General features: G+C 43.3%; 1 protein-coding gene across 1 annotated transcript in view; it reads right to left on the minus strand.

Annotated features, from left to right (window-relative positions):
* The window catches only part of GXYLT2 (glucoside xylosyltransferase 2), an 85623-nt gene that overhangs the window by 59705 nt on the left and 5621 nt on the right, over nt 1-20297 (minus strand). The window contains exon 2 of the mRNA XM_086366722.1: nt 2402-2594. Coding sequence (XP_086222848.1) covers nt 2402-2594 — 193 coding nt within the window. The remainder of the gene's footprint in view (nt 1-2401; nt 2595-20297) is intronic.

A 20297-nucleotide genomic window follows, 5' to 3' on the forward strand; every position in this document is an offset into this window, starting at 1 on the left:
GTCACTTCTTCCCTATGCTACTGGTCATGCAAGCCAGCCCTGGGACAGTACAGGAGGAAAATACATACAGGTGTGAACAGTAGGAGGCAGGATCAGGGGGGCCCTTCAGAAAACACAACCTGTTACACATCTGTAATTATATATATACATCTTCCTTCTCTTTTTAAAATTTAAGTCTGCATTCTGTTCTGTTCCATTCTCATGCCCCAACTTCTAGCATGTAGTAGGTACTCAATAAACACTTGTTCAATGGATACTGTACGTGACCCGACTAGTGTTGGCCCATAGCCACTTTTGCTCCATTCCTGCACAGAGCATACTTCTCAGCCCCTTTGGAGTTGGGTGGGTCTTGTGACCGGCTGCTGCTGGACAGTTAAATAGGAACAGAAATGTCAGTGTCAAGGAGGGAGTGAAAGGCACCGTGGGGATCTGATAGTCCCTGTCTTTCCTTTAGTGGCATCTCAAGAACTGCAGAGGCCAAATGTTCCAACAGGTGCCAGCTACATGCAAGAATGGTCTCTGTTAACTCTGGTCCCAGGCTGAGAGGGCCGTGTGGAGAGGCTCTCTGAGACATGTAGCAGGCATGTGGAAAGTCTCTGAGCTTTCCGGAAGTTGTTGGCGCAGCCTGACCTAGCCTATCTTGGGTACAGATAAGCATCTCTTTTTATCACTCCTACTGGTCCCAAGTTGCAGAGGGGGAAGTTCAGATCAGTCGCTCAGTCGTGTCTGACTCTTTGTGACCCCATGAATCGCAGCACGCCAGGCCTCCCTGCCATCACCAACTCCCGGAGTTCACTCAGACTCACGTCCATCGAGTCAGTGATGCCATCCAGCCATGTCATCCTCTGTCGTCCCCTTCTCCTCCTGCCCCCAATCCCTCCCAGCATCAGAGTCTTTTCCAATGAGTCAAGTCTTCTCATGAGGTGGCCAAAGTACTGGAGTTTCAGCTTTAGCATCATTCCTTCCAAAGAACACCCAGGACTGATCTCCTTTAGAATGGACTAGTGAAGCCCAAAAAAAGCCCCCAAGACTTGCCCAAGATCAGGTAGCAGGTGAATAGTGGAGCTGAGTTTTGAATCTGAGTTTTCTGTCTACTAGTTTGAGAACTAGTCGAGTTAAGTTTATGGATATTTGGGTCAGAAACCTTGAACTGACATCAGATGAGTTAATCACTGAGACTCTCTAAGCCTCAATGATCTCAGTTAGTAAAATACGGATATTTTATTAGTTAGTAAACTACGGATATGGTTATTAACTTTTTCAAAGGATTGCTATGAGGATTAAATAATAGTAAATCATAAATCATAAGCCCTTGATAAAGGCTATTCTATTTTTGAAATCCTGATTACTATTATTATTATTAATTATAATTCCCGTTATACCACAGCTTCAGAGAAGCTTCCTACATGTGTTTCAATGTTTTTGCTTGCCCCTTCCCCTGATGCAGATCTTTCTCAAGGTATTTGCCAATCAGTTTCAAGTTCCAAGGCAGTTTCTTCCCTGGCTTCTCTAGGAGAGGATGTCAAAGTGATTTTTTTTTTTTTTCTTTAGAAATCATAATACATTCTCTAGCTTTCAGTTATTAGTCTTTAGTTACTCAACATTCTGCTTTGGCCTTTCTCATCAGTGTGGCTACCCAGATGGCAGGATGTAGCCCTGGTGACACAAGTTGGTAGATACAAAACAAAACAGCTGTTCTCTCTGCCAGCACTCAAGAACTCACTGCAAGAGAAGCCTCGCCAGGAAAACAAAGCTTGGTTTATAGTCACACATGTGACAAGCCCAGAGAAAATAGGTATTTCCAAAGCGCTCCTGTACTGGGAGGAAACAGTTACTTGTTCCTCAATACAGGAAGAGTACACACACATACATGTATACACATATACATACTCAATCTCTCAGATACATAAATACACATACACACACCTGGATGTGACAAAAATACGGAAAAATTACTCAAAAGTGTTGATTCTGATAGTTTCTTGTGTGGGGAACAAGGGTAGCAAGGACTTCTACCTTTTACATTTATAACACCCTGTTTGAATTTATTTTGACGAGCACATATATTTGTCATTCAATAAATATATATACACACAGATAAAAATAACGCTACGTGACTCCCACTGAGAACAGTGTCAGTAACACCAGGAGGGGTGGAGCTCTGGGTCAAGTGCTTCAAGTGCATCATCTCATTTGATCCTCATTTAATCCTCCCCATCTCTCTCTAAGGGGGTGTAATTATCCCTATATTATAGATGACAACTTTAAGGCTCAGAGTCAAGTGTTCGTGTGCACACAGCTGAGTATTCAGTAAAATACATTAGGAAACAGGATATGCATGTCCCACAGTGCACTCTGTCTACACTCAGTAAATACTGGGCCACAATTTCTGCACAATCACCTGCTTATCAAACTCAGGCTTCAGAGATTCCTCGGTGAAGATGTGAAATTGCATCTTCCTGTGGCTAAACAGCACAGCAGATTTGAGCATGACAAGCGTCTCCTCCAGCCGATTGCCACAGGCCACCACCGCCAAGTGGATCCAGAGCTCAGGCGGCAACACAGCTTGGAAACTCCTGAGTTCTCCAGGCCTCCTAGAAAGAAGAAAAATAGGTGAAAGCCATTATTAAACTCATCAAAGAAAAATAAAAGCTAGTGGAGGGTTAGAACATTTCAAAACATGAACAGGCACAATCTGTTATACTTTATAAAGTGATAAGCATTTTGACAATTCTTCCTGCTTAGAGAAAAATACCCTTTATTCCCATATTTATCCTGGCAATAGCAGGATGAGTCACTGTTTGGACTGCTATAGGTGTCTGAGGCTTTTTTCCGCCAGCATTCAGCTGTCTAGTGCCTGCTGGCTGCCTACTGGCCCATGTTTGGAAATGGTATTGCTAAACTCTGACAGCTGACACAGGGCTGTGGTGCTCACACTCACATGGGCCATGGAAATTAGATTTGAATGCAATTTGAACAAGATGAGGGTGGACAGTGGCTTTCCCATGTGAAACGAGCAACATGATACTCCTATCATCTGGAGGGTTTTAGCTGAAGTGGAAGGCATGACCACCGGACCAAAGGAAAATCATGCAAACCCAGGAGGTAAGCAAAGAAAACAACGCATGGGGCCTCATGACATCTTGGGAGAGTCTTACAGAAACAGGTGTTAATCTTAATCGTCTCGCTCAAGACTGCTGAGCTGGTAGGTATGAAATTCAGCTTCCAGCGTGAAATGCTTAGTAATGAGAAGCAAGCAGGAGAGAGGACAGGTTAAGCTGAAAATTACCAAGGTATCAAATACCCAGTCAACAGCTGAGAGGGGAACAGAGTCCAAGAGTCCAGAATCATCTTCCAGCTATTTCCTCGTAATAAAAGATTTGTTCCAGACAAGGAGACACAGCCAAGCCTCAAACACACCACTGAGAAACATTTGCAGGCAAGCTGGAAGAAGTTGGCCTGGAAAAAGGTGCCCTGAGACAAATGAAACTAATTTACTTGCACAAAAGATCTGGAGACCAGGGGAGCTTGGATGTGGAATGCTACCTTCCTTCCAAAAACTTCGAGTTCAATCAGCATGCTGCTCCATTATTCACTGCTCGCTCAAATAAAGGCAGCCGTGCTCCAGATTTCTTTCACCAAGAGGAAAGTTGAAGATGTGGGTGGAACATTTTGGAAGACTTTCCAGTTTGATTACTTAAGAGCATGCTGAGTAGAAGCATGGCCTCCTGGCTTAGTGAGGTCCAGATGCATAGACTTACTCATATTCCACTGATTTTGGGGATCAGAGGAGAGGACAGTAGAGATATATCTTCTGAGACTGTTCACATCTCTTCAGCTCCCTGCTGCTACCTGATGAGGCATCATCTTCCCTCACCAAGATCACTGTGACTCCCCCTAGATGGTCCACCTGCCTCCAATCCGATCCTTAACCCCATCTATGATTTCTCCTTGTTGGTGTCAGAGTCACGTTCTTCTAAAATGCAAATAGGATTGTGTTACTCCCTTGATAAAAGTCACGTAAAGGCTCCCTACTGCCTTGAAGATCAAGTTCAAACTGCTGATTGTGGCTTTTACTTAGGTCTCTTGTATCTGCCTCCAGCACCTGGAGCCTGGGTGGGCAGCCATTCATAATCACAGTCACACTTAGGCTGCAGCTCTCCATCTCATTTCTAGTCATCTTCAGATCCTAGCACATGTGCTGTCTCTCAGAAATGCTCTTTTCTGCTCTCTTTTCTTTGCTTACTCCATCCCATTACTCCATAAATCTATATGAAGTGCCTACTATGTGCCAGACACCTTTCTGGGTACCAGAACAATACAGATCAAATGCCTGCCCTTGCTGAAGTTACATTCTACAGGTGGTAGGCGAAAGACAAAGAAAGAATAACAGTCAAAGCAAATAATAACAAGTAACTCACAAAGAAAGTTATCCAGCAAGCAGGAAATACACGGTGGAACCATGAGGGATACAGGAGTGTCTGATGGTTTGGAACATACTATACATTGCAAAGTCAGGGAAATAAGTCCTCACTGAAAAGGCAAGATCCGATGACAATCTGATGGTGGGGAGGGAAGGAGTCACATGCTTTTGTGGGTGAGGAGGATTCCAGGCAAAGGGGACAGTCAGAGCAAAGGTACTAAATCAGAAGCATGCCTGGTGAACCAAGAATCCTTGCCTTCAGGACTCAGATGTCTTCTCTCCCTCAGCTTCATGGATGCATACCTGCTATTAAAGTCAACTCCCAACTAAGTTATGTAAAGGGATGGGAAGGATATGTCACAGATAATGCCAAAATCAGTCAATTAAGAAAAAGTCAAAATACCAGCCAAAATATGCTACAAAAAAACATTTAATGCATACTCATTTGCTTAAAATTATGCTCAATATTTAAAAACACAAGTATCCACAGGTACTAGAATAGTAAATGCAACAGCTTAGCTGTCTTAAATATGAGCCATTACCCCACCTCCAAAGAGAACAACTCCACCTAGTTTAGCTTTACACTTTGGACTTCTACATGAATAAAATGTCTTAACCTCAGTAATCAGGAAAATACTAATTCAAACAATAAGGAGAGTCTATGTTGTTTTGGACTGGTGAAACTTAAAAAATAAAAGTTGAACCATATATGTTTCAGAGTGGATACGGAGGTGGGGGACAGCTCAGATGCTGCTGGGGCAATTTAGGTTGACCTAAACACCTTAGAAGGAGAAGGCAATGACAACCCACTCCAGTACTCTTGCCTGGAAAATCCCAGGGACGGAGGAGCCTCGTGGGCTGTAGTCCATGCGGTTGCTAGGAGTTGGACACGACTAAGCGACTTCACTTTCACTTTTCACTTTCATGCATTGGAGAAGGAAATGGCAACCCACTCCAGTGTTCTTGCCTGGAGAATCCCAGGGATGGGGGAGCCTGGTGGGCTGCCGTCTATGGGGTCGCACAGAGTCGGACACGACTGAAGCGACTTAGCAGCAGCAGCAGCAGCAAACACCTTGGAAAGCCTTTTGGTCACATCTGTCAGGAGTGAAGATATATATACACCCTCACTCTTCTGATTCCACACCTGCATATGAGACCTGAAGAAACTCTTGCACATTTGCATAGGACCCATGCAAGAATGCTCACAACAGTCCTATTTATAATACTGAAAAGTTGGAAATAACTTTCCTGTCCATGCACAGGAGAATCATGAATATATTTGACAAGTGTAAGTGGAATACTGCACAGCAGTGAAAATAAACCACTCAGAAGGTCATGTACAAACATAAGGACAAAGAGGAAAAAGAGCAATTAGGTAGCAGGATAGCGGTAGAATGAGACAGTTTGGATGAAGCTGAAAAACCAGCAAACAATATTGTGTGTTGTTCACAGACGTATGGAGTAAAAGTCATCATGTTATGAGGATGAGAAACATCAAAGACAAGGCAGTGGTTACTTCCGGGCACTTAAGTTTTTATTTCTTAAGATGAGAGCAGGGTACACAGAAATGCATGATGTAATTGTCTGTATTATTCATGTGCCCAAACTATGTGACAAATACTTAATTTTCTTCTTGATTAAAAAAAGCTTGCACTTCCCTGCAGCACAGCAGGCCACTTTTCTTTGCAGGCTTCAGTGATTTGGGCCTGCATGGTACACAGAGCAGGAGCTGGGGCCTGCAGTCCTTTTTGGTGTCTGGTGACAGGTACTAAAAAAGACAAATAAAGCTTCTCCTGGTGGCAGTTCAAGTATCAGAGGCTGGGATTTAATGAGACCTTTGCTGCCCCCTACTCTGTTACCTCTCATGTTACGTTAAAAATTGCAGGCTTCAGGTAATAAGCGTTTGTGTTCTGTGGCCACAAGGAATAATCAAGTTTAAGGGTGCTGAAATGGTGTGCCTTCCACCAAATCTTACCAGTGGGACACAAGCCCCTCTCAAATGTCACCTGAAGACCTGCAAGGGTCAAGGGATGTCCAGGCTAGGACCTCAGACTTCTAAACCTCCTGAGTTGCCAGGTGTTGGTGGGGAATGGGAGATGGGAATCGTACTTGAACTGCTCTGACTGATGGTTAACTATGTCCTTCTTTACACTTTATAAAAGAAGACTTGAGTAGACATTGGCTGTCTAGGAGTTTTACAGGCCTGCTGCTGAGGCTGAAGCTGATGGCAATCAACTCAGCTACCGCACTGGTAGAGCCTGGATGGGAGTCAACAGGGTGGAAAGCAGAGCCAAAAGGAGGCAGGTCAGATGTCAAATGGCATAACTTGGGCACCTGAATCCAGGTGTATGGCTTTAACCCTGCAAGGTCATGGATCAAGCCAACAAATTTTCTTCCCTTTAAGTCAGTTTGAAACGAACTTACAACTTAGCAATCAAAAGAGTCTACATAGGTCTTAGAAATAGGTTTCAGATTGCCTTAGACTCACTCTGCTTCTCTTCTCAACCTTGAGTCATCCTTTGAATGCTCTATGAATCCATCCCCTCTCTGAGGCTCACTGGTTGGATGACATCAACTCAATGGACATTAGTTTGAGCAGGCTCCAGGAGTTGGTGATGGACAGGGAAGCCTGGCGTGCTGCAGTCCATAGGGTTGCAAAGAGTCGGATATGACTGAGCGACTGAACTGAGGCCCTTCATCCAAATTTTCATTGTTCTACCAGTTTCATAGGTGGAAGAGATACCAGATACCATCTCGAGCAGGGGATTCCCAGCCTGACTGCGTATCATCATCACAGGAGGTGTCTGTTAATATTATAATTTCCACCCCAGAGAGATTCTGATTCCGTGGTTCTGGGGTGAGATCCCAGAGTTTGCATATTAATACACTTGGACTACAAGCATCCAGAGTCCATCTCCACCTAGGAACTCATCACCTGAGTTGACCTCTCACCTCCCCTCTCTCTCCCTAACTCTTCCCCTCACCTTCAGGAATGAAGCTCTTTCCTCTGCCTTTTCTCTGGGTCTTCTCTTCACCTCTTGCCTTAATGAAAACATGCCGCCTTGCGAGGATGCCACCTCCCCAGTCAACCCCGCGAGCGCAGCTCTTCTTCCTGCCCTGTCCCAGGAGCCTCAGAGGTTTCCTCCCTGCTCCTCCCTAACACGTCCAGACACTGTGTCTCCACGGTGAAGTCTGTGGATGCAACTATTCCATCTTCCTTGTTGGTGTCATCTCTCAGCTGTCTGGTCACTCCTCTTCGTTCCCTGAACAGTGGAGCTTCTTGCCCACAGTACGTATCCCCACCACGGTCCTTGTCAACATTCTTGTTGTTGTCTAGTTGCTAAGTCGTGTCCTACTCATTTTGACCCTCATAGGTTCTTAGGGACTTCAATGGCTCTTTAAAAAATGGTTTCTGCATCCTGATCCTTCAGTTTTGTGAGCTGAATACCCTCCACCTTTTCCTTTTCATGTCCTGAGACACCTGGTGCTGTGCTTACATCCTGGACCTTCATATACACTGTTGCTTCTGGAATGTTCTTCCCTAGGGCTTCCCTGGTGGCTCAGTGGTAAAGAATCTACCTGCCAATGCAGAGACTCGAGTTCAGTTCCTGGGTCAGGAAGATCCCCTGGAGAAGGAAATAGCAACCCACTCCAGTATTCTTGCCTGGGAAATCCCGTGGACAGAGGAGCCTGGCGGGCTACAGTCCATGGGGTTGCAAAGAGTCGGACATGACTGAGGTGACAGCACAGCACAGCTCTTTGCAAAACCACCTCCTTTTCTTTTGACAGCAGAATCACGCTTTCCTGACCACCTCATTGAAGGAGCACCTTCCCTTTTCTTTTCTATCGGGGTCTTTATTTCATTCCAAAAACCTACCTTGTTTGGTGATTACTTACTCTCTCATTGTAATTTACAGCAAGCACACAATATTATTTACAGTCAACATAAGGCAATGTAAATTTTAAAAATCCTTAGAAAAAAGGTTGGAATAAAACACACAATGTATAGTTTCAATTTTTAAAATATAAAACATTATGTGTTGAAATAGTAAAGTTGGTACATGAAAAAAATTCCTTGCCCCATAAAATTTTTTTTGCATGTTACAGTCTGGTCTTTACTCCACCAAATAAAATACATACTAATGGTGTACACACAATTTTATATTCCACTTTTTTCATCTGATTCTTTTATTTTTCCTGTTACTTTTTAAGTCTTCATGACCATCATTTTAACTGGTTATCTGACTAAAACACCATGGCTTACCATTTCTTTGATGGTGGTTGTTCTCAATTTTTCTCAAATATACATACATATATATATATATATATGTACATATAAAATCTTGCACTAAACATGTATAGGTCAATAGATTTTTTTCCCCTTTTTTGCATTATTTCCTTACACTACATTCCCGGGAAGGGATTTACTGGGTTAACAGCTATTATCCTATCAAGGATGTAGTAATTTTGAGTTTCTCAAATTTACCCAAGAGTTCTCAGAAAACATCCAGACTATGAGAAGGAAAACAAAAAACATAACAAACATTAGACCATCCACCTCTGAGCTCCTTGTATGAGGTAACCGTGCAGCTGACAGCTGAAACAAGATGGAACATGCTTGCCCATGACATCAGTGCCTCCAAATTCCTTGTGTTCTGAAGAGGTGATGCATAGATTGTAGTTATCGTTTAGACACTGCATCAAATAACATTGAGTCTCACAGTAAGAAGTTATTCCATTTTTAGTTATTTTTCAACAGTGCTAATATGTCTTTCTAACATTGCCTAATTCTCCTTTTCAACTGAGAAGACAGCAGGCCTCAGCTAGAGAGCCTTCAGCAGGCACGAGCACCAAGTTAGAAATGAAAAGCTGTCTTGTTTTCTTAGTGTTTGACTTGACAATCCCCTTCTATTTATGTTATTGCTAACAATTTATGTCAGTGCTATAAAGTTTTCTTTACAAACAAATACACTAAGAATGTGGAGAAATCAGCACCCTCAAGCAGGACTGGTGAGACTGCAAAATAGTGCAACTGCTTTAGAAAACAGTTCCTCAAAATTTTAACTATAGAACTACCATCAGTCAGTTCAGTTCAGTTACTCAGTCATGTCCAACTCTTTGCGACCCCATGGACTGCAGCACGCCAAGCTTCTCTGTCCATCACCAACTCCTAGAGCTTGCTCAAACTCATGTCCATTGAGTCAGTGATGCCATCCAACCATCTCATCCTCTGTCATCCCCTTCTCCTCCCGCCTTCAATCTTTCCCAGCATCAGGGTCTTTTCCAACGAGTCAGTTCTTCGCATCAAGTGGCCAAAGTCTTGGTATATCAGGTGGTAGTATAGAACTACCATATGACCCAGTAATTCTACTGCTAGGTATCCACCCAAGAGGAATGAAAACAACTGTCCTCACAAAAACAGGTACATTTGTAAATGTTCCTAGTAGCATTATTTACAATAGCCAAAAAGTCCAACCCAAGTGTCCATCAACTGATGAATGAATAAACAAAATGTGGTATACTCATATAAAGGAATATTACGTGGCACTAAAAAGGAATGGAGCACTGATGCACCTGTCAACATATTAGAACCTTTAAAATAGTTTGTGAAAATACAAAAGACTACATGTTGCATGATTCCAAATGTACAAAAAGTCCAGGATAGGAAAATCCATAGAGACATAAGGCAGGTTAGTGGTGACCAGGGACTCACAGAAGGGGCAAAGGGGGAGTGACTATTTCATGGGTATAGGGTTTCTTTTCCAAATGATGAAACTGTTCTGAAACTGGATAGCAGGGATGGTTGCACAACTCTGTGAGTAAACTAAAAATCTCCACATTGTACACCTTTTAAGGGTATTTGAATTATATTGCAATAAAGCTGCTATTAAATAAATACACAAAGGCACACATTTATAACAAGGATAGATTTAAGTTTTTTTTCTTTTCAAGTTAGCATACAGTAGTATAGTCTTAAAAATCATGATGCTGATGTAGGAATGACTGAGGTTTGGAAAACGCCACCTTCCTTGTCCTGGTTTATGCCTGCCCTGTGATCCAATGAAAAATGATGCTCAGAACAACAGAGAAGGCTCAACCACCACCTCTGCACTGCTGGAGACGAGCATCTCCTTAATTGCTTAAAAGTCTCAAGCGTGTGACTTAATTAAACTTCAATTTCTGGAGTGTATAAATAATGAAATACAGCATTTATGTGTAGTGCTATGTACTTGGGAGCCTATTACTGCAAAACACACTGAATTATTAACGCAAGTAATTGCTTCTACTCAGACCCTCTTTTCTGCTGTCTCCTGCTACCCCTGTTATCAGGGCTTCTTAACTGACAGGCTAAATTAACTCAGGTAAACCTGATGCTATGATATGGGCTGGCAGTGTGAGCTGGACAGAAAATCACAGCCTGAACCAGTACTGTTGGTGTCTAGTTTTAATAGGGAAGGAAACCCAGAAATTTGAGGGGGGACGTGGGAAGGAAGGGAAACAGACAAATTCTAAGATTTGAGTTGAATATGCTCACCCTAGGGAAGACCTGACTTGTAGAATGCTCTTCCTCCCGACCCCTGTCCCAGTGGAATCTCTTTTAAGATGAAGCCATGGCTATTTGAACATGGAGATTTGCAAATGAGGTCACAGTGGCAGTTGAAAAAAGTGGAAATACCTTGATTTAGCTCCTAGCAAAAGAGTCTGGTGATGGGTGATTATATCCATGTTAAGTGTTGGCAGCCAGAGACATAATGAAGTTCCTTGCAAACTACAGGTCTGGGAACACATAAAACCCCTGACAAAAAATTTCCACACTGGAGCTGTGAGTAGAGTCTTTACTTAGCAACCCAGACATGACGCCCAGGACTGTGCTAACAGTTAAATCACTTTTAATGACCCATGGTTTGGAGTTAAATCAACAGTCTTTAATCTTCCAAGACAGACACAAAAGCTGACATTTGCCTTGAAGTCCCTGGATTACATGAGCAGTGTTGAAACAATGCAAAAATATCTGCTATGAGGGGGAGACTTAATAAAATCATTTGATAAGTGAATCCAATGATTAATAATTCATATTTTGCTTGGATCACAACATTTGAAACATGGCTGTGTTCCTAAACAAAGTCTAGCTCTAAAGAACAATAGGTGTCAATCCCCAAAGTTGGTGGTTTTGTATGTGTGTGTGTCTGGTTTTAGCCATCATTGTACACATATACATGGCTTATGATTAGGAAGCAGAGTCAGGATTCAAACTCAAGACTTAAGAAGCCTTGCTTTTCATTATGATACTGAATATGGGACCACATACAAGTGAGTCAGAAAAGAAGCCCCCTCTAGGCACATAAAGCCTTTATCTTTACTTTGAGCTCCTGATTCAGGGATCTGAAGGTGAACTGGATTTCAGCGCCCACTAGAGCCCCGCCAGGTGTGACTCCCATAGCATACCTGCACCATCTCTTCCTCCGCAATCTATCCACTCGCCCTTTGTTGTTGCTCAGTCACGTCCAATTCTTTGCAACCCCAAGGACTGCAGCACACCAGGCTTCCCTGTCCTTCACCATCTCCCAGAGCTTGCTCAAACTCATGTCCATTGAGTCGGTGATGCCATCTGACCATATCGCCCTCTGTCATCCCCTTTTCTTCCTACCTTCAGTCTTTCACAACATCAGGATCCATTCTAATGAGTCAGCTCTTCACATCAGGTGGCCAAAGTATTGGAGCTTCAGATTCAGAATCAGTCCTTCCAATGAATATTGAGGACTGATTTCCTTTAGGTTTGACTGGTTGGTTCTCCTTGCAGTCCAAGGAACTTTCAAGAGTCTTCTCCAACATCACAGTTCAAAAGCATCAATCCTTTGGTGTTCAGCCTTCTTTATGGTCCAACTCTCACATCCATACATGACTACTGGAAAAACCATAACTTTGACCATACAGACCTTTGTTGGCAAAGGAATGTCTCTGCTTTTGAATATGCTGTCTACATTCGCCACTCGTCCTTAGCTGAGGCTGTACACAATTGAGTTCATAATTCTTCTTCCAAAATTTTAGGACGCTGCCTGGACTAATTCTCGCTTCAGTTTTCCCCCTTATGATTGTTCCTGACACACAGGGAATTCTATTTCTCCATCTCCCTTTTCTTTTCAAATTAAGATGCTATTGAGATTTTTAAAATATGAACCAGAGCGCTGGTTTGAAATAAATGTCTGGTGACATATGAGGGGGAAGAGTGTGGATTATATATTCCATGAATGGGCACCTCTATTTCATTCCCCAAAACAGAGCATGAAGGACCTACCAACCTAAAGGGAGGAAAAGTAGTTTCCCCAACTAATTTCCATCTTCTTATGCCTCAGGCCAATAAGGGATTTTTTATTTTTATGATAACTAATATACTTTAAATTGTTTTATCAATATGCAAGTAATCCATATATTTAGCATAGAAAAATGCAAAATATAGACAAGCAAAAGAAGGGGTACCCAATTTGATAACCTCTGTTAACATTCTGGTATACCACTTTCTGGGTGGTGCAGTAATAAAGAATCCGCCTGCCAATGCAGGACACGCAAGAGACACGGGTCCAATCCCTGGGTCAGGAAGATCCCCTGGAAGAGGAAATGGTGACCCACCCTAGTATTCTTGCCTAGAAAATTCCATGGACATAGGCGCCTGGCAGGCTACAGTCCATGGGGTTGCAAAGAGTTGGACATGACTGAGCACACAGGCAGATACCACCTTCCAGAGATATAACCAATATATGTGGGTATGTGTTTATACATACATAAATATATAGAAAGCATTAAAAATGAGATAACTTTTATAATCTGTTTTTTCCCTTATAAATATAAACAATTTTCAAAGTTAAAAAAAGAGAGAGATTTCATTAAAGGTATCTTCTTCAAAGGGATTCTGGAAAGCAAGCAAACAGTTCAAATACAGTGTGGTTGTAAGTGTTCTCAAATACAGTGTGGTTGTAAGTAAAGATCAAATCATGTCTGAAGCTAGTATATCCACTGGACTTTTAAGGTATGTGAACCAATAAATACCCTCCCTTGATAAAGTTTTTTTTTTTAAAGCAATATAGATCTAGTTTCACATAGACCTGGCTTCAAATTCTAGGTCTGTGACTTGGCTGTTCCATCTCTTGGGCCAACACTTTCACCATCTCTAACCCTCAGGTTTTCCATCTGTAAAATGGGCTTATTGATTCCAGTGGTTCTCTGCTTTTGGTTTTGGTGTTTCTTACTAGCATCCATTTCCAGGTGTTTCTGCTAAAGACACCTCAGTTTTCTTTGGGGGGAACCTCAGTTCTCAGTCCACGAGGTTGGGATGGGCTGAAATATCCTCCCCACCAGGTGAGGCCATCAGGGATTGGGTGTGCATGGGATCCAAGCCAGAGCAGTGGAGGCAGCCCTGGGACTCGCTGGATGAAATCTTTTCCTTCAAGGTTACTAAAGGAGGAAGACACAAGTCCAGATCTGTTGGAACTATCACACAGAAAAAAAAACTGACCTACAAGTGTGGCCCACACAGAAGGAAGCAGAGCTAAAAAAATAGAGGCAAGATGATCACATGGGCTTCCCGGATGGCTCAGTGGATAAAGAATCTGCCTGCCACGCAGGAGACACAGGAAATATGGGTTCCATCCCTGGGCTGGGAAGATCCCCTGGAGCAGGAAATGGCAACCCACTCCAATATTCTTGCCTGAAAAAATCCCATGGACAGAGGAGCCTGGGCTATACTCCAAAGGGCCACCAAGAGTCAGACACGACTGAGTGACTAAACAAGCAAGGCAAGACAGACATCCTGGATACATTTGTGACTGAAGCTTGATCTCCTTTGGAGTTTTAACTGACCTCACAGTTTTATGAGCTAGTAAATCCCTTTTTATGACTAAGTGATATGATTATGATTAAGCTGAGGAGCTGAGATTCCATCACTTCTAACGAAAAAGAATATTGCCTATCCAATATCAGTACCCATCTCTTAGATTGTTATTAAGATTAAATGAAATAATGTGGCAAAATGCTTTCTATAGTACCTGGAATGTTTTAAGTCATCAATAAATATTAGTTATCATCATCATTATTATTAAATATTAACTTAGATGCATCAGAAGCCTTCATTTTCCTCCAAATCCTTTATACCCATGCCCAAAATGGGCAAGGCAGAGCAGCAAAACACTTAAGTGTCAATACTCAATTATTGCAAATCAGGTTTGTAGTGTTTGCACTTTTTAAACTTCTCAGACTTTAACAGCAAAGTTCATTACCCCATTTCTCCTGAGGGATGATACTTGATACTTGAACACTAAGGCCTGTTACTTTGGAGCAGCGGTCAAACAATTGGCTCCTTGTAATTCCCACAAAATTGAGAGGAGAAGAAAGCAGAGCAAGGGTTCAAGCCCAAGCAGAGACACAGGCTCCTGAAGGGCAGTGTCTGTGGACAAAATCCTGCATTTTGGTTCCTAAAGACACTGCTTAATTCCTGCAAACTCCTCACTTACCCTCAGCTTTTCTAGGATCAGAAACAATAGTTTTTCTGTCCTTGAGCAGAAGTCAAAGCTATAGATGGCCAGACTTTGGGGTTCTCAAACTCTCCAGAAAAATCGCCCAACTCTACCAGAGACAGTGAAAAGGGTCCTGTCCCATGTATTTCCCCAGCTTTTACTAAGGACCAGGTCACTGGGTTAGGATAGCATTCGCTATACACAGAGGCTGTCTGCATTTCCTCAAGACACAACCCAGCGAAAAGCCTGCCTGAGTCCACATCTTAGCTCTGGTTAACATTTGCTGAGAGCCTCTCGGGTTGCACGTTCCGTGCCAGCATTTGACTCACATTGTTTCATTTCCTCCTTGAACTTAGGAGAAAGCCTAGATTTGCTGAGGAGCATTGACTCATTCAAAGCCACACAGCCAGTCAGCTGGATCTAGTTAGGATTCAGTTTCTAAATAATAAAGCAACCAGGATGAGAATAGTACCCAGAACAGCATGTCACACGCTGAGGGATCACCATGAGCTAGCCTGCGCTTGGTGCTTTAGTGCATTACTATTATTTTAGCTTTTTGGACCTCAGTCTTCTCTCATATAAAAGGAAATTGCATTTTAAATTACGTGTTCTCTATTGCCTCCTGCTTATGGAAAGCTTGGACTCTAAATTGTACGGCTTTGAATATTTATCAGAAGATGACAGTCTTCTGTGTTGCTAAAAGAGGTTGGGGGGAAGCGGGCATCTAAAGATCACCCTCAAACACACCACAGCCGCTCTTGGCTACCAAAATAGCATGGAATCCAAATAAAGGCATCAAATCAAGAAACTCTTCTTTCTGGGGCAGTTGTCAAAATTTCATGATATAAAATATATCAAGTGCTGGGCAAGTTCTGGAGAGGAACATGAATTCCATCTTCAAGTCTGCCTCTTATTTTCTTTTTTGAAAAAGCATTTTAAATGGTGATAAGAGGTGGTGCTGGTGGCAAAGAATCTGTCTGCCAATGCAGGAGATGAAAGAGATGCGAGCTCAATCCCTGGGTTTGGAAGATCCCCTGGAATAGGAAATGGCAACCCACTCCAGTATTCTTGCCTGGAGAATTCCATGGACAGAGGAGCCCACGGGCTACAGTCCATGGGGTCACAAAGAGTCAGACATGATGGGCCAGAACAGCCAGCAGAGGGCAGAAGCTGGCCTTGGGAAATATGTCAGCACCCACCCAACCCCACCCCAGTTGCTTGGCATTGCTTCTCAACCCTCCTTGTCATCCTGGGTCCATGAACTCCCCAGCTTTCTCCATGCCAGAGACAAACCTGCCAGTCCCTGAGTTTCCTATCATACAGTTCCAACCACTAGAAATACTTTTCCCTTATCCTGTCTCTCTGATTGCAATTTTTTAAATCCTCCACCCCCCAAAGGCTTTAATTTGGCTTAGGAACATATTCCAGAATCACCTGCTGCCTGGGACAAGGTCAAGGACACAGGATGGCAGCTCCAGGGTGTAATGGACCTTCATTTCCTGGGTGGCCCTATAGCTGTTGCCTTTTTTCATCATCAATAGCACTTAGGTTTTGATGTAAAGAACCATCTGCTGCTGCTACTGCTTCTGCTGCTAAGTCCCTTCAGTCGTGTCCGACTTTGTGCAACCCCAGAAATGGCGGCCCACTAGGCTCCCCTGTCCCTGGGATTCTCCAGGCAAGAACACTGGAGTGGGTTGCCATTTCCTTCTCCAATGCATGAAAGTGAAAAGTGAAAGTGAAGTTGCTCAGTCTTGTCCAACTCTTAGCGACCCCATGGACTGCAGCCTACCAGGCTCCTCCATCCATGGGATTTTCCAGGCAAGAGTACTGAAGTGGGTTGCCATTGCCTTCTCCGAAAGAACCATCTAGTTCCATTAAAAGGAGTTTAGGGGCTTCCCTGGCAGTCCAGTGGTTAAGACTCTGCACTTCCAGTGCAGGGTATGCAGGTTTGATCCCTGGTCAGGGAAGCAGGATACCGCATGTGGCACATCATGGCAGGGCGGGAGAGGATTTTGGTGGCAAATAACGGAAATCTCAACTGCAGTATGGAACAGGAGGGTTCAAGATGGGTCAGGCCTCCAAAGCTGTGGTTCTCAGGGTTCAGCACTGCCCACAAGGATCCACAGTCTCCATCTTTCTCTACTGCCCAGAGTGGTGACTTCAGTCAAGGCTGGTTTTCTGAGGATGGCAGTGACAGCTAGGACTGTTTATTTTCTTGTTCGCGTCCAGACGATAAAGTCTTTTGTCCACTAACATAAAAATAAGCTCTTCTCTTCTGGCTGATCAGGCCAGCATGGGTCATGTAACACCTGTAAAACCAGTAACTATTGCCAGAGAAATGAAATTATACCTTGGTCCTGGATATACAAAGATTACACTATGGCATGGATGGGGATGTCACGGTAGGTTTAGACCATTGCCTGGAGGTACACCTCACTGCCAAACTGGGGGTGGGATGGGAAAATAGAGGTCAGGAACCAACCACAACGTCTATTACTTTATCTCCACCCCATGGTTCAGGCATATTTGGCCTCATCCCTAACTTAAGTGGCGAACCTCGCTTGGTTTACATCAATTAGCGGATCCCATCTCACCCCTCTATTCCTTTCCATTTCCTCATCCACACTGTAGGCATGTAAACCAAACAAAGCCAATAGATGGGAGAAAACTTTCGCTGGGGCTTCTAGGAAATAAAAACACTCCCTCTCCCAGAGAATCAAGGAAAAGAGGTTAGAATGATCCATGTGGTAGCAGATTACAGTTGGAGACATTAAGTATAAATCCATGTTTAACTTACACAGAGATGGTCATACATGGAAAAATTTATAAGTACATGTACATACATAGGTTAGTACACACATATGTGTTTTGCTCTCTGGGCTGTGAGGGCTAAACCAAATGACACCCCAATAGCAACAAACATATTGAGTATCCAAATCTTGGCTTTTAACACCATTTTCCAATGAGCGAAATCAGGTCTCCTGGAAGAAATGATTGATTTTATGACTGAAGCAGGAAACACAGGAGGTGAGCCTGCAGCCTCTTATAGTGCCAGAGAGTAAGAAAGTGCCCAGAAAGACAAGACTGAAAACAAAAAACCAAAGCACAGGGATGGGAGTATGTCTAAAGGGCATAGCAGCCAACTGTAAGAGCTACTAATGACTTGAACTGAAACAATTTCAACAAAATAGTCATGTTGCATTGTAACTCAAAGTATAAAATATCTATGATTCTATACTGATTTATGACTGAATAAATTAACAAATGGGGGAGAAGAAACACAATATCTCCCACACAAAAGAATTTCAAATAAATTATATACAGATATTCCATACTCCCTGGAGAAGGAAATGGCAATCCACGCCAGTACTCTTGCCTGGGGAATCCCATACAGAGGAGCCTGCTGGGCTACAGTCCATGGGGTCACTAAGACTTGAACACGGCTGAGTGATTAAGCACGCTCCATCCTCAAGGAGGGGGAACATAACTCCCCACTCCTTACGTGGCAGCTGTGTACAGTGTCTTCCTTCTAAAGAGTACGGTATGGAGACAGGGAAAGAGTAAGTCTAGAAACACTATCTCAGCCAGGTGACCAAGGCCAACATTCACGTTGATAGTATATACACTTGATATGATGTGATGAAATGGCGCTGTATCTCTATGGTTTTTCTCCTGATAATTCATAACCCCGGAGTCACCCTGAGTAAAATATCAGACACCTTCCAATAGTGAAGCATCTTACAAAATACCTGACTAGTGCTCTTCAGAACTCTCAAGGTCATCAACAAAGAAGGAAAGTCTGAGAAACTGCCACAGCCCAGAGGAGCTCAAAGAGATGTGACAACTAAATGTAATGTGATGTCATAGATAAAATCCTGAAACTGAAAAAGAGCACTAAGTAAAAACTGCTGCTGCTGCTGCTGCTAAGTCACTTCAGTCGTGTCCGACTCTGTGCGACCCCATAGACGGCAGCCCACCAGGCTCCCCGGTCCCTGGGATTCTCCAGGCAAGAACACTGGAGTGGGTTGCCATTTCCTTCTCCAATGCAGCAAAGTGAAAAGTGTGAAGTCGCTCAGTCGTGTCCGACTCTTAGCGACCCCATGGACCGCAGCCCGCCAGGCTCCTTCATCCATGGGATTTTCCAGGCAAGAGTACTGGAGTGGGGTGCCATTGCCTTCTCCAAAGTAAAAACTAAGGTGATCTAAATACACCAAACATTAGTAATAATGTATTGCTATTATTTGGTAAATTACAACAAATGTATCATACCAGTGTAAGATTTTAATCAGAGAGGAAACTGGGTACAAGATACACGGGAAACCTCTGGAGTACATACTCCCCAGTTTTTCCACAAATGTCGCTAAGTCGTGTCCAACTCTTGGACCCCCAAGGACTATGGCCCGACAGGCTCCTCTGTCCATGGAATTCTCCAGGCAAGAATACTGGAGTAGGTTGCCATTTCCTTCTCCAGGGGATCCTCCCAACCCAGGAATTGAACCCGAGTTTCCTGCATTGCAGGACAGAAGAAAATGGCTCAGACGGTAAAGCGTCTGCCTACAGTGCAGGAGACCTTGGTTCGATCCTTGGGTTGGGAAGATCCCCTGGAGAAGAAAATGGCAACCCACTCCAGTACTCTTGCCTGGAGAAATCCATGGATAGAGGAGCCTGGTGGGCTACAGTCCATGGGCCCGCAAAGAGTCGGACACGACTGAGCGACTTCACTTTCACTTTCTCCTGCATTGCAGGCAGATGATTTACCAACTGAGCTATGAGGGAAGCCCTCTAAAAAAATTAAAACCTATTAAAAGAAAAATATTCCCTTTCTTGAAAGGATGTTACTATTAGAGATCCTCCCTAAAAGGTGTAAGATTGTTTTGAATATTATTAAGTCATATGCAATTTTATAATAGAAGCAAAGTCTTAGTATAGTGCTGGCATAAAGGGGGTGCTGCATTCATTCACTCATTAGTTCACTCAGCCAATATTTACTGAGTACCTACTGAGAGCTTATCTCTGTTCTAGGTGCCAGCTGTAAATTGATTAACAAGACATGAAGCGTGCATGAAGGGGGAAGGAGCAAAGTAGTATTTTCATATAATGATGAGTGCTATTTAAAAAAATAAATAAATAAGAGCAAGGAGTTAGAGGATGATCGGCAGGGTCCCAGCTGGGAAGACTCCTCTGAGGCGAAAACCTGAAAGCATAAACCTGAGAGAAATGAGGAAGCTAGCCACACAAGGACAGTAGCAAAGAACATTTCAGCATAGGAAAAAGTAAGCAGTGCTGGCCAGAGTGGTTGAAGCAGAGTGAGTGAAGTGGGGAAGGATAGGAGATGAGGTCAGAGAGCTAAATGGGCCTGAAATAGG

Source organism: Bos grunniens, chromosome 22, assembly GCF_055505025.1.
Source record: "Bos grunniens cultivar Pamir isolate PY7600 chromosome 22, Bosgru_T2T1.0, whole genome shotgun sequence".
NCBI classification, from domain to species: Eukaryota; Metazoa; Chordata; class Mammalia; order Artiodactyla; family Bovidae; genus Bos; species Bos grunniens.